This window comes from Monoraphidium neglectum (genome assembly GCF_000611645.1).
Source record: "Monoraphidium neglectum strain SAG 48.87 unplaced genomic scaffold scaffold01117, whole genome shotgun sequence".
In the NCBI taxonomy this organism is placed as follows: Eukaryota; Viridiplantae; Chlorophyta; class Chlorophyceae; order Sphaeropleales; family Selenastraceae; genus Monoraphidium; species Monoraphidium neglectum.
This window is the reverse complement of record NW_014012511.1, coordinates 1-13,590: the sequence shown is the minus strand read 5'-3', so window position 1 is coordinate 13,590 and position 13,590 is coordinate 1. Positions and strand designations below refer to the sequence as shown.

The window sequence follows — 13,590 nt, the reverse complement described above, 5'->3', positions numbered from 1 at the left end:
GGTCGGGTCGGGCCAGGCGCCGCCAGGCTAGCCGGTGCGGGCCCGGCAGGGCGCGCCGCCACCCCTCGCCGGCTGCCGCGGAGCCGCGGGCTTGGTCGCGGGCGGCGGCGGTGGGCGCGGGCCTCACCTGGCGCACCCACACCACATTGTCAAAGACCAGAAGCGAGCTGGGGCCCTCGCCTTGCAGGAAGTCGGCGCCAGTGCCGGGGCCGTACCTGGGAAAGGTTCGCGGTTTTTGGGGTTGGGAGAGTGGGGCAGCGTTGAAGCCGAGAGGGACGTAGCGCATGCGAACGACGCACGTGCAGCCGCGCGCAAACCTCAGGGCATGTGCGGCACGGCATGCCCGCGCGCAGTCGCGATCGCGCCGATAGCGGCACGCACGCGCCGATGCGCGCGCCTCCGCGCGCACGCGCACGCATATGCCGCCTTCCCTTTAATCCTCTGAAAATGTGGAGTGACAGGCCTGCCCCCGCACCTGATGTTTGTCAGGCCCAGGTCTTTGAATGTGAGGCTGCGGCCCGCCTTGAGCAGCATGGTCCCATCGAGCATAGCCCAGTCGATCGACGCCGTCATCGCGGGGTCGGCGCTGCGCACGGTTATGTTGCGCGTCAGCGGCAGCAGGCCCTTGGCGCGGGCGGAGCCGTAGCCATGGAACAGGGCCGGGCGCATGATCAGGGTGCCGGGGCCGAGGAGCACCTGGGGCGGCGCGGCGCAGGTAGGGTGGGCGCAGGGGGTGGCGGTGGTGCGACCTGGGTGCTGCGGCCCCGCGCGAGCAGGGCGCAAGAGCGAGCGCAGAGCCTCGGGAATTGGGGGCCTGGAAGGCTGGCGGTGGCTTGCCGCGGGGGCTGCGCGCGCCGCGCGGCGGCGCCGCCCCTGCGGGGCTGGCTGTCGGCGGGGCTGGAGCTATGGGGCGTGCCGCACCTCTGTCACAGATGGGTCAGTGAACGCGCCCGCCAGGCCGGCGGCGGCGTCCGCGCCCCCGAGCATGACCGTTCCTTTGGGGACGCCGGGCTCGGCCACCACCGCCGGGTCGACGCCGACGCCGCTGTCCTGGAGCAGCGCGCGCGGCGCAGCAGCAGCCACGCTGCGCAGCGGCGCTGGCCGCGCGCCAGCCCGGCAGCTGGCCCCCGCCATCAAAAAGGCGAGGGCCAACATGGCTGCCTTTTCTGCTCGCATCTCGCCTCCCTAGGCGCTTCGAAGTGCGGCGAGGCGCATGACTGGCACCCCCCCGAAGATCTTCTGAATTCGAGATATTGGCTGGGCGCGAGCTCAGCGTCCGCCGGTCATCACAATTGTGCTTGATAAAATCCCACGAACGAGATGGAGAGCTGCTGCGCTGGACAACGGTCACCACCCGGCCAGGCTGGTCAGCGTCTCAACTCGCGCAGTGTCGACGCTGCGTTGGGCGGGCGCGCCGGTCAGAACGCCTCATGCAGCGCGTGAGGGCTTCCATAGCCTCGGAAAACGTTTGGTGCTTTGCCACTGGCGGGCTGAAACGTACCGTGCATGCAGTCCGTCTATCGGCCCGACCCTCAGGCGACTACACCTGCCCAAAGCGGGCACGTTCCCCTAAGCCGCCATAATCGGCGCGCCCTGCCGGCGGGGCTGTGCAGTCGACCCGGCAATACAGGGGAGGTGGCAGCAGACCGCTTACTTCTTGCAAAGCAGCTCGAGCGCAGCTCCCTGCAAGAAAGACCACGTGGCACTCTGGAGGGTGGCCCTGCGCAAACGCACACCATCACGTCAAATCGACACGAGAAACGACGACGCGGGGCGGCACTGTTGCGCACAGAGTGGAAAAACACACAGCAATGCCACGACAACGCGACAGCAGGACAGCGGGGTTCGCAGGGCGCAACTCGGAACGATCGTCTTTTTGCGGGCGGGGTGCGCGGCCATGACTCATCGCGGGGGCCCGCTTGTAAAAGCTCAGGTACTAGGCAGCTCCCGCCGGCTCTCGCTGCCCTTGAAGCTAGGGAGCCTTCCAAGCCCCGGCTGCTGCCGTATGCCCCCCAAATCGGCAGCTTTGCTGGACCCCTTGTTGCCACACGCCCGCCTCGGGGCGGCAATTGGCGGCAGGGATGCGCAAGCCGCTGCCCCTTCGGCGCTCGATGCCCCGCCCGGCAGCCCCCGGCAGCGGCTGCCGCCGCTGCCACCGCAATCTATGGCACCCACCCCAGACTGTGGGGCCGCCCATGCCGGCTGCGGGCCCCGAGCCTTCCCGTGCGACAGCGGCCGTCCGGCCGCCTGGCCCCCCGGCCGCGGCGCGCCCGGCGGCCTCCCGCCGGCCCCGGCGCGGGCTGCCCGCTGCTGCTGGTCTTGCTGCTGCTGGCGAGCCGATACCTGGTGCTGCAGGCGGCGCAGCCGCGCGTGGGGGTCACGCAGGCGCTCGTCCGCCAGGTGCTTGTGCTGCGCGCGCAGCACGCGCTGCTGGCGTCTGGACGGCGGCCGGCGAGGGGTGCGTGCAAACAGCGGAGGAGATGGGTGGAAGGTTTGATTGAACGGTGTTCTCCAAGGCCGCGTCGACAGCAGGGGCGGTCCAAGGTGCGCAGCGCCCACTTTAGAGCAATTGTGTCACAGCGGGCGCCGGCGCTCAAGCGAACGGACGCCCTGGCCTGCCATCCAGGATTTTTTTCAGAAAAAACTCACTTGTGGTATGCCAGGGCAGTCGCCATGTCGTTGAACCCCCACTCCGCCATCAGACCCCGCAGCCGCGCGTCGAGCCGCGCCGCGCGCAGCTCCGCGGGTGAGCCGCCGCCCTGTTCGCCGCCGCTGTCGTCGGCGCCGCTGCCGCTGCCGCTGCTGCACTCGCTGCCGTCGCACGAGCTGCCTCCGCCGCCATGGTCGTCCGCGCCGCCCTCTGCCGTGCGCCCGCCACTCCCGCTCACGCTCCAGCACTGGGGGTCGTCGGCGGCCCTCGCCCCCGGCAGCCAGCCCGCTGCCGCTTGCGACCCCATCAGCTCCGCCTCGAGGCCAGGCGCTAGCTGCAGGAAATCGTCCCCCACTCCCTCAAGGCTGCCCAAGCTCTCCTCTGCGTCTATGCTGCCCCTGCCAGCGGCGTGGCCTGTGCTGCAGCCTGTGCGGCCTTCCGATCGAGCAGCGGCAAGCGCAATGTGCAGCCTGCGTCGCACTAGCCAACCGCGCGCCGCGGCCTGGAGCACGACAGCTGCGGCGCCGCGGCGTGCGCGCTCCTCCGCCGCCTCGGCGCGCAGCCGTGGCAGCCGCCCTTCACGCCGCACGGCCCGGCCCCGCCAGGCCGCCTGCAGCGCCGCCGCCGCCGCCGCGGCTCGCGCGCGCAGCGCCTCTGCCAGGCGCCCGCGCTGCTCCAGGCGGCGCCAGGCCGTCTGAAGGGTGACCGCCGCCGACTCACGTGCCTTGGCAGCTTCTAAGTGCACCAGGCGCCTGCTATAACCCGTGTGCACCTCTAAAACTTCCTGCTGCCCCTGTGGTGCGGCCAGGAGCTCGTCCAAGTGCCGCAGCGTTATGGACAGCACTCGCCGCTCATGGGCCTCCTGGGCCTCCAGCCATGCAGGCGCATGCACGACCGGCCTGCTGCCGCCGCCACCGCCGCCGCTGGCGCCGCTGCTTGCGCCGCTTCCGCTGCTGCTGCCCAGACTGCCGCGTCCGCCCCGGCAGCTGCTGCCGCCATCGACGCGCCTGCAGTTGGCGCCCGGCTGTCGAGGGGTGGCGCTCAACTCACCGACAGCCTCTGCCAGTTCTGCACAGCCGACATCCTCCAACCGCAGGCCCGTCTCCGCCTCCCACTCCGCCACCCACGCTGGGGCAGGCCAACCCAGTGAGTTTGCGCCGACCTCAGCCCCCGCGAGCCCGGGCTCCTCCACCCTTGCCCGCCCCTGCCCGCCGCCGCCCGCCGCGGACGCCGAGCGCAGCAGCTGCCGCGGCTTGAGGGCGGCGAGCGCGGCCCATTCCAGCGACTGCTTGTGCGCCAGGCTGATAGTGGAGCTGTGTGACCACTGCGCGTGCTGCCAGTCGCCGGGTTTTTGCTGCTCCGATGACAGATGACGACACCCAGAAGCGCTGCCTGCAGCCATGAGAGCCGGCAGCCAGTGCTGCGCCGCGGCGCGCCGCTGCGCCGAGCTGGCGCCCATTGCAGCATCTGGAAAGGACCGCAGGTGCAGCATGAGCTGCAGCGCGACCCCCGCCTCCCGCGCCGCCGCGTTTGCTGCCCGCCCCGCCGCGGCCTCTCGCGCCCGCGCCTGCTGGCGTGCCGCGCCCGCGGGCGGCTCCTGCCCCTCCCACTGCCGCTCGCCCAGTCGCCGCCTGTCATGCTCTCGCAGCCACGGCAGGGCCGCCGCGACCGCGGCGTTGTACCCTGCCAGCGCCGCCGCTGGATTGTCGTGCAGCTGCAGGGACTCGAGCGCGGGCAGCGCCGTCAGGCGCGCCACGCAGCCGAGGTCGGGCAGCGCATTAAAAGACAGGTCGAGGCGGCGCAGGAGGGGCAGCGCGGCCGCCGCGAGCGGCGCGATGACTGCAATCTGGTTGTCAGAAAGCTCGAGTGTCTCCAGGTGCGGCAGAGGCGGCAGCGAGGGCAGCGCCGCCAGGCGGTTTCCGGAGAGATCGAGGCGCCGCAGGAGCGGCCAGCGCGCGAGGGCGGCGGGGGGCAGCGTTGGGAGCATGTTGTGCGGCGCCAGCAGGACCTGCAGCAGGTGGCAGCTCTCCAGGCCCTGCGAACGGTGCGCAGGTGAGGGCGGGGCGTTGAAAATCATCACCGTGCACACAAACAGCGCAAAGGAGGGGCATTGGTCAGGAGTGCAGATGTGTTTGTGAGCCCGTTGTCGCCACCCGCCGACGCAACATGAACACAAGGCCAAAGCCCCAGCCGCCCTGTCCCAACCCCATGGCACCCACCTCGAGGCCGGTGAGGCGGTTGCGCGTTGCATCCACAACCCGCAGCCGGCCGCAGCCCCGCAGCCCGCCCAGTGAGGTCAGCCTGTTGCCGCCCAGCCGGAGCTCCTCGAGGGTCGCGCCGCACCACGCTGCCAGCGCACCACAGCTGCTGCTGCTGCTGCTGCTGCTGCTGCTGCTGCTGCTGCTGCTGCTGCTGCCGCTGCTGTCACCCGCTGTGGCCCCTACTGCGGTTCCGCCGCCGCAGCGGCCGGCGGCCTGAAAGGATTCTATCTGGTTTTGGGCCAGCGACAGCGTGTGCAGCGCCGCCGGTGCCGGCGCCTGCAGGCCCTGCTCCCCCTTGCCATCGGGCATGGGCCGCGTGGCAGCCGCGGGCGGCATGATATACTGCAGGCGGTTGCCGTCGAGGCACAGCTTGCGCAGTCTTGAAAGACCCCAGACGGGGGGCAGCTCCTGCAACCTGTTGTTCTGCCCAGATGAAAAGATGCGGGTCATGGACACTGCACTGTGAGAGCAGGGGGCAAGCAGCAAAACGTGCGCGGCAGGCGGGCAAACCAAGTCACACAGCGTGCACCGCGCGGGAGGGCCGTGGCTGGTGCACGCGCTTTGTGGCGCGCTCACGCCGGCGCCGTGCCTCACCCGGGCATGCAGCTCCCGCAGGCTCAGCAACGCCGACGCGTCGTGCAGCCGCGCAAGCTGGTTGCCATCCACCCTGAGCACCTGCAATGCAACGCATTTGAGACGGAAGGCTAAGTCAGTCAGGCGCCTGCGTCAACAGCGACCGGTCGCCTTGAAGGCAACCCCGGACGGACGCGGGTTGCGGTGCGGAAAATTCCGCCTGCCATCGGCGTAGCCGTTTGCCGACGTCGGCGGCGTCACGGCCCGGTCGCGTCCAGACTTCGGGACCTCGTACCAAGACCATTGTTGCGCAGGCGCACGCAGCGCACTGCTCGACCCAGCTTCAACACAAAGCGAGGGTGCGCGCTCTACGCCTTGCCCAGCCGCCCACCTGCAGCTCAGGGCAGTGCCGCGCCAGCCCCTCGATGCACTCCAGCTGCTCCAGGCTCAAATCCAGCTCAGCCGCGCCTGCAGGGTCCGCGCCGGCCCCCAAGTTGGCACGGACCTTGTCTGCCAGCGCGGCGCCCGCCGCGCCGGCGGGAGCGGCGCATGAGTCTGTACGGGCGGCTGCTGCGGCAGCGTCCCCCGGTGGGGTAGCACAGGTGCGGGGAGACACCTGGGCGGCTCTGTTGGCGGCAGCTGCGCGACGCAGCCCGGCCTGCTGCGCACGCCACTGGAGGGCAGCGCCGCGCGTCTCTGACGCCACAACCCGGAGCCTCGCCAGCGACAACATCGCGTCCGTTGCTGTGTCCATCCCCTCCTCTTCCCGGGCCTGCTGACTGTGCATGCTCCACTGCTGATCCTGCCTGTGCAAGTCGCCGCCCCCGTCCTCCCAAGCAGCTACCGCCTCCTCCGACCCATCCCCCTCCCACGCCGGCGGGCTGGGAGCTGCTCTCGCGTCGGTGGAAACCCACCCCGCCGCAACTACGCTGCCGCAGTCTGCCTCAACCTGTGAGCACCGTGCTGCTACCGCCCTCAGGGCGTGGCGCAGGCAAGCAACCGCTCCCAGGGAGCGGCATGCCGCCGCGCTCTCGGCCAGTTGCTGCAGGTGTGAGCTGACCTCCTGTGGTAGCTTGGAGGAGGCAGCTGAAGCACCGGCTGCAGGTGTGCTGCCAGTCCCCTCGCCTCGGCCGGCGCAGCCACTTCCACATTCCACCGCCTGCAGCCAGGCCTCAACAGCAGCACGGCATGTGGCAGCAGTGGACCCGCCGCACGTGGTGCGTCGCAGCATGCGACAGCAGCTCCGCGCTGCTGCTGCGACCTGCTCTGCTGCTGCGCGGCGCCTCCCCTGGAAAACAGCCGCGTGCCGCTCCACCTCTGCGCCGCAGCATCCCAGCAACGCCGCCTGTCGCTGCGTCTCGACCAGCTGTGTCATCCCGCCGGATCCCGCGGCGGCCGCAAGCTGTGACATTGCTCGGCTTCTGCGGTCCTGCAGTGGCTGCATGGCAGCTTCCAGGTCAGAGCCCGCTGCCCCCATTTGCTCCGCCTGCTGCAGCGCCGCTGTTGCGTCGGCGTCCGAGCCAGTCGAGGCGGCGGCCTGCAGGCGCTGCAGCGCCTCCGCAAGCGCCGCCCTCCAGGACGCCTCTGCCTGTGCGGCTTCCAAGTCAAGCCCCAGGCCTCGGCACTCTGCAATCTCAGCTGCAGGAGAGCCGCGAACGCGCCGCACCTCCCGCTGTGCCGCATGCTGCGCCACCTGCTGCTGGTGCTGCTCAAGCTGCACCAACGTCACCCATGGCCAAGGCTCGTCCAAAGCGCACGCCTGCCACAGCTTGGTGACTGCCGCCCGCTTCCTTTGCTCGAGCACAGCGCGCGCTGCCGCAGCATCAACGCCAAGGCCCAACCGCTCGCACCACGTCACCGCCGCATTAAACCCGTTTGCGTCGAACGGGCTTGCCGCAGCAGCCGCTGCAGCGGATGCTGCGGCCTCGGCGTCCCTGGCACGTGCGCGATCGATCGCAGCTGCCACGTCCGCTGGGCTCGCGCCCAAGTTTGTTGCTGCTTCCGCGGCTGCAGCTACAGCACGCGCCGGAGCCGACGCGGCAGCCTCCGCAAAAGCACTCCAAGCGGCGTGCTGGCGCACCTGGAAACGCTCCTCGCACTCACGCGAGAGTGCCGCAAGTTGCCCGAACCGTGCCGCATGCGCCTGCGCAGCGGCGTGCGCCGGGTGGCCGCCACCCTTGGACGCCTCGCGAAGCTGCCGCGCAGCTGCGTCGCACGACAGCTGGAAAGCCGCGGCCATGGCGTGCGCTTCAACTGCAACCCCCGCTGACTCAGCCTGCAGGAGGGCGCTGCCCGCGCAGTCAGGGCCGCCCGCCTCAAGGGCTGCCTTAAGGCCCGATAGCGCGTCGCGCGCCCGCCGCAGCGCCGCGCACCGGCGGCGCGCCGCCGCGCCGCGCGCGCCCGCTTGTAGCGTGATGACCGCCTGGAGCCTTGCGCCGCGCTGGGGCCCGCCGCGGTAGCGCCGCCAAGCGCGCGCGATGCGCCAGGCCGCCACGCACCGCCGCCCGTGCTCTGCCGCCCGCTCCTCAATTACTTGCAATGCCGCTCGGCGCTCCGCCGCCCGCCGCGCCGTTGCCGCGGCGTGCTGCGCCATCTGCGCAGCGAGCTCTGACGGCAAGCACGCTTGAATGCCAGTACATGACTGCCGCAGCTGGGGGCCTGCGTCTTGCTGCTGCTGCTGCTGCTGCTGCTGCTGCTGCTTTGACTCAGTCTCGGAATCATGCTTAACCTGCATATGCATGCACCGCTGTTGCTGCAAAGACACCTCCTGCAACTGCCCAGGCGCCTGCGCAGGTTCGCCGGGGCTGGCGCCGCTTGCCTCCGGCGAATCCGCGCGCACCCCTCCGTCGCACACGCCGATCGACGCGCCTGCAGCTGGAGGAGTGGTGGACTCTGATTGCACAGGTGGCATTGGTATCTGTGTCTCATACCCTTCCCGTGATGTGCTGATGTCATTTGAGATCCATGATGGGCCCGCCATGGCCAAGGGAAGTGCTGAAACATGGCCATCGCCGCCATCCACGCCATAAGCCGCCGGCTCCGCTGCGCCAAGGCAGCTGGAGTTTGCTGCTTCGGCGCTGACGCCACTGCCATCGCTGTTTCTGCAGCTATCGCTGCCATCGTCGTTTTCATCCGCGTTGCTTGAAACGTCTGCGCCCCCAAACGTCGCAATCGCGGCGCTCAACGCCTCGCGCGTCACGGCGGGCATGAGCGGGTGGAAGCTGCCCGTTCCCTGCTCCGCCTCCCCTGGACCTTGCCCAAACCCCGCTTCCTCCTCCAAGGCGGCTGCCTGCCCATCTTGCTGCCCTACCTCATGGCAGCCCCGCGTGCCGCTGCTGCGGCCGAGCCCGCGGCCACTGCCGCCGCCATGCGCCTCCCCGCGCGCCTGCTGCAGCTGCAGCTGGGCGTCCCCGAGAGTGGACGACACCTGGGCGAGCAGCTGGTCGCGGCGGGCCACGGCGTCTCTTAGTGCTGTGAAGACGTCGGGCTCGGGGCCTTCGTCGCCTGGCAAGTCGCGGGGCGTAGCGGCTGCATGTGGGAGCGTGCCAGTGTGCATGGGAGGGAGGGATGCTGCTTGCTTCATTAACAGCTTGCCGTCCGCATGTGGCCGCGAATGGATCCTTGTAAACAACAAAGACGTCACAGCTTGCCAAACATTGAGAAGCGCTGCAGGCGCGTGCCCCTCCAATCATTGCTCACCCGGGTCGTCAGCAGCCACGCCACCGCATAGCCCAAGCCCCACCGACCACAAGCTCCTGCTGCTGCGGCAGCTGGCGGGCTGGTCGGTCAGTGCCGCAAGCTCGTGGGCCAGCGCCTGTTCCACATCAAAGCTGGCCTCTGGGCTGGTCAGCCGCAGCTCGGCATGGAGCGCCATGTGCTGGAGGCTGTGGGCAGGACGGTCAACTGCATGCGCCGGTCGCAACGGGGCTGTCGAAGCTGACTGGCACTTGGCTATTCACAATTGCTCCTGCTAATCATGTATCCTCTGGGCCATATAGGTGCACAACATCGAGCAGCATGCGGGTTGCGCGTTGATGGCGCTGCGCTGCGCTGCGCACCGCCGCAAGCATGCCAGACATCAGCGGTCTACACCATCACAATTTTGAACGTTGACTGCCAGCGATCGTGAGTGCGGGAGCTCTACACACAGCCTCGTCATGTTCAAACGCGTCCGCTCAGTGTTGTCGTCACTGAAAATCAAACTGGCGCAGCGAGTTGATCGCCTGTCACAATCATAACTATGAGAGTTTGTTGAATCAATTACATTCAGCATCATGGTGTGGGTGGAGGGCCCTGCTGGCGGAGTTCTGCCCCAGCATCATCACACGTTTTCTGAGCCGAGGCCATGGCTGCAATTGTATGGTGTCCTGCTGAAGCCTCGACCGATGTACAATGTTGAGGTGCGCACCGGGCTCTCCGACCCGATCATCAGCACATGCACCCCGCGGGGCTTGCGCGAGGCTGTGCTTTTGGGAGCGCCGCAGTTATAGTCTGATATATTTGGCAGCGCTTGCCTGTAATGCTGCCTTCCGCGTCGGCCGCCTCGGGCAGCGCGCGGCCAGCGGCGCTGCTGCGACAGCAGCGAGTGGCGCACGTGCTGCAGTCCAATCAAGCCCGCATGGGCTGCTGCCATTTGGCCTGAGCAGCGGCCTGGCTTCCGTTTGTGATTCTCGTGCAACTCCCAGGATGAGGAGTCCCTGGCGCTCATCCAGCGCGCGTTCACTGATGAAATGATGACGACGATCTTCAGCCGCATCGGGCCGTATGCCCTCGGTCGCGCCGCGTGCGTGTGCCGGCAGTGGCGATTCCTCGCCAGGGTGAGTCACAGCACGTGGTTGGATGCTGCCGCCAGCAGCCGGCTCCGTGATCTGCAGTATTTTGACGATGAGCATCAATATACGTGGGGGCGTGCGGCAGCGGCGACGCATCTGTGTTGATGCCGCCCGCATTTCGTCAACGTTGCGCAGAACCCCAACCTCTGGGAGGCAGCGGCTAGGGAGGCGCTGTCTCCACCAGCGCACAAGGACATTGCGCCTGCGCAGCTGCACAGGACGTTGGCGCAGAAGTATGGGTGGGTTCAGTTGCGCAGGATGCCGGCTGTACTGCGAGCTTCCAGCACGCATTCATTGGGAGGCGCAAGTTATGGCCGTCATGGCAAGTCTGCATGTCTAGTATAGGCCTGCATTTTAGGCTGTGATGGGCAGCTGGCAAAGCTTGCAGCCGGGACGGCGGCATACAGCGTCACCCTTGCACCCATCTCAGGCGCAAGCAACACGAAGGCCGGGTCTGCCATGCGCACATCCACACACGCACAACCCTCTGATTCTTGCAGCTGCTCCTGGCGTAGAATGTTCCTGGAGGTCCCGCACGTTCGCTTCGACGGAGGTGCGCCAAGAGACTTTGTTACGGCTCGGGTGGCCCCGCTGCTGCTGTCTCATGCAGAGGGGCCACCTGCGCACGTGCCCACGTGCACACCCAATGCTGCGCGGCCGCGTGAGTGCCATGAGCACTGGCTTGGTCCCTTGGTATGTGTCTCACCCACGTCATGGGGTGTCCTGCGCCTCATCCGCAGTGTACGTGGCGCGCAACACCTACATCCGCGTGGGCGCTGTCGAGCTGCACCGCTCCAACACTGTCTTCCTGGCATGCTACTACCGCTACTACCGCTTCTTTCCCAACGGACAGGTGCGCGCCGAGTGCGGCGGGGCCAGGGAGGATAATGGTCAAGGGGGGCTGTGTGGTTGGTCGAGGGTGCGGGGCCCGCCAAGCACGGCAGGCAGGTCCCTCGGTGCTGTGTCAGGCGAGGCGTCCAGGCTCATCCTCTTGCCACTGCACATCCTCTGTCAAGCGCACCAAGCCCAAGCAGACCCGCGTGCTCGATGCCGGCCCCGCCTCAGCCCCCTCCCATCCCCCCACCTTCCCAACCCCCAACCACGTCCCTGCATCTCCACGTCCCCGCAGATGCTGTACCGCACCAGCCCGCACGTCCTGAAGCTGGTCGCCCGCTCCCTGGCCCGCACGCCCGCGGCGCTCCAGGCCGCCGCCAAGGCCCCCGGGGCCTACGGCCGCGGCGGCGCCGCCGACGACGCGCAGCACGTCTACATCGGCCGCTACTGCATCCAAGGCGGGCAGCTGCGCACCGTCATCTCGTACCCCAACTCGCGGGGCACGGAGGTGCGGGCCAAGCTGGGGGTGCGATCCACAGTGGCCGGCGCGTGGGACCGGCTGGATGTTGAGAGCCTGTGCACCTACGACTGGGAGACAGGCTCGTCTTCGCCATTCCCCACCGACCCGCGCGCCGAGGACGAGTACGGGGACGGCGCGCAGCGGCAGGAGCACCGGCGCGGGCTGGCGCCGTTTGTGTTTGTGCCGTGGGAGCAGGTGCTGACGACGCCGCTCAACCTGCCGGCCTCCAAGATGGATGTTTTCCTGCCAGGGTGATACCTGTAGGCGATCGCTGGGTGTGTTTGGAGTGGGTGGCCGGGTTTCGGCTTGTAGAGAGAGCGGGGGATACATCTTGATCATGAGCTGGGATTTGCGGGACCGTCGCGGCCCCACAAGGGCACCCAGCGCTGTTCCAACCGCATGTACAATCGAACCTTCCCACACGGCCTCGTTGCCATGACTGTGGATGAGTGTGAGTCTTGTTGTGGGTTTTACCTGTACCGTAATGACTGGCCTTGCTGTCGCCATTGGTGGTTGCTGCTTGGTCGTATGTACCTTTATTACGATTATTGTTGGGCAACCGCCCAAGGCACAAGCAAGACCTGCAGGCCATCACAAGATGTTTGCTTCAGGCGTGCGGGTGGTAGCTGCCTGCCTGGTTGTTGCCATCTCTGCCCTTCTGGCAACATGCCTGAGCCCGGGCAGCCCTGATTGAGGGCAGCCACACTGAAGCCGGCTGAGTGTAATCTGATGACCGTGAGCTCAATTAAACAAATTATGAACCTAGAAACGCAACATGATCCTCGTGCGCAGACGTCACCTTCCGTCTCCACACCAAATCCCAGCAGCCCGGCCTGGCTTCATGGCTGCCACGGTGGTTTCAGCTCATGCTGGTCAGCTTCCCAATCAGCAGCACCGTGCGTATGGCAGCATCAGCTTTTCTCTCACGAGTATATCAAGCGGGTTGACCTGATTCTTTCCGCAAATGTCACCACTGTACATTCAACGAAGGAAACCGTTCTGAAGCCAAGTCTGATTGTCAAGGTCGTGTGCAACCTCCGCCGGGTCAGGCCCTCGTCCTCGAGACAAAACGCAGAATATACAAGGTGGGATGCAACTCCTGAACAGATTTGCCCCTGCAACGCGTGGTCATACTGGTCTTGGCCCGCGGGTGGTTTGGCTGTTCTCAGCACGTTCGGCGGCTTGAGCTCCCGAAAACTCCTTGAAGCAATTATGAAGTTGACATACATATATTGAAAGTCACCCTCTGGTCACACACCATCATACAGGTCGTGAGAGCGACATGGCGCGCCGCAGCAGCTTGCTGCTGGTAGCCCTGCTGGCGGTGTCAGTCCTGGCCGCGCAGATGGCGCTTGCAGGTGAGAATGCATGCATTGTACGCAGGCAAGACGCGTATATATCTATGCTGACAAAGGCGTGGCGGTGACGTAGCAGCGTATGCGCCATACTCCATCATCAGCCCTGGCGGCGCGGTTGCCGGCAGGGCCATGGGCAGCAAGCAAATTGCCCCGGGGGCTTACCCCTTGGGGCGCACCAACAGGCACGCGCGCACAGCAGCCGCCGCCGCCGTTGGTGCGTCAACGCGTGACAAGCCCCCTGCCGCTGCCTCGCGCACCCTTTTGTCAGACGAGGCCCCCGAGGTGCTGGACCAGGGCACACAGGAGGTGGGCGAGCAGGAGAGCGGCACGGCCTACGTCGGGGCCTCCGAGGCGGAGCAGTCCGAGGCGTACGGCCACAGGGCGGCAGCTGAGGTCGGGGAGCGCTCCAACCCAGACCCTTACTCGAACGTCGTGGTCGGCGACCAGCACGTGGCTTCCCAGGTGGGCCCCGACAACCGCCGCCCCTCGCGCCGCCTGTACCGCAGCGTCCTGCAGCCGGCCGCACCCTGCTCATCCCCTCTTGGATTGCCCCTCGCTGATG

At 67.7% G+C, this 13,590-nt stretch overlaps 2 protein-coding genes across 2 annotated transcripts in view; one reads left to right on the top strand and one right to left on the bottom strand.

Annotated features, from left to right (window-relative positions):
- MNEG_6708 (hypothetical protein) overlaps positions 1–7,723 on the bottom strand; it is a gene marked incomplete at both ends in the record, with an annotated part of 10,557 nt that extends 2,834 nt beyond the window's left edge. The window contains 10 exons of the mRNA XM_014044819.1: positions 128–215; positions 476–696; positions 922–1,050; positions 2,344–2,437; positions 2,650–3,076; positions 3,701–4,685; positions 4,870–5,334; positions 5,506–5,586; positions 5,876–5,952; positions 7,588–7,723. Coding sequence (XP_013900273.1) covers positions 128–215; positions 476–696; positions 922–1,050; positions 2,344–2,437; positions 2,650–3,076; positions 3,701–4,685; positions 4,870–5,334; positions 5,506–5,586; positions 5,876–5,952; positions 7,588–7,723 — 2,703 coding nt within the window. The remainder of the gene's footprint in view (positions 1–127; positions 216–475; positions 697–921; positions 1,051–2,343; positions 2,438–2,649; positions 3,077–3,700; positions 4,686–4,869; positions 5,335–5,505; positions 5,587–5,875; positions 5,953–7,587) is intronic.
- Positions 7,724–9,869: 2,146 nt separating this feature from the next.
- Positions 9,870–11,925, top strand: MNEG_6707 (hypothetical protein; the record flags this gene model as incomplete). The annotated part of the gene is made up of 6 exons (XM_014044818.1): positions 9,870–9,884; positions 10,170–10,301; positions 10,452–10,555; positions 10,817–10,869; positions 11,057–11,169; positions 11,446–11,925. The coding sequence occupies 6 exons, from the start codon at positions 9,870–9,872 to the stop codon at positions 11,923–11,925; spliced, it is 897 nt and encodes a 298-aa protein (XP_013900272.1).
- Positions 11,926–13,590: the final 1,665 nt, after the last annotated feature.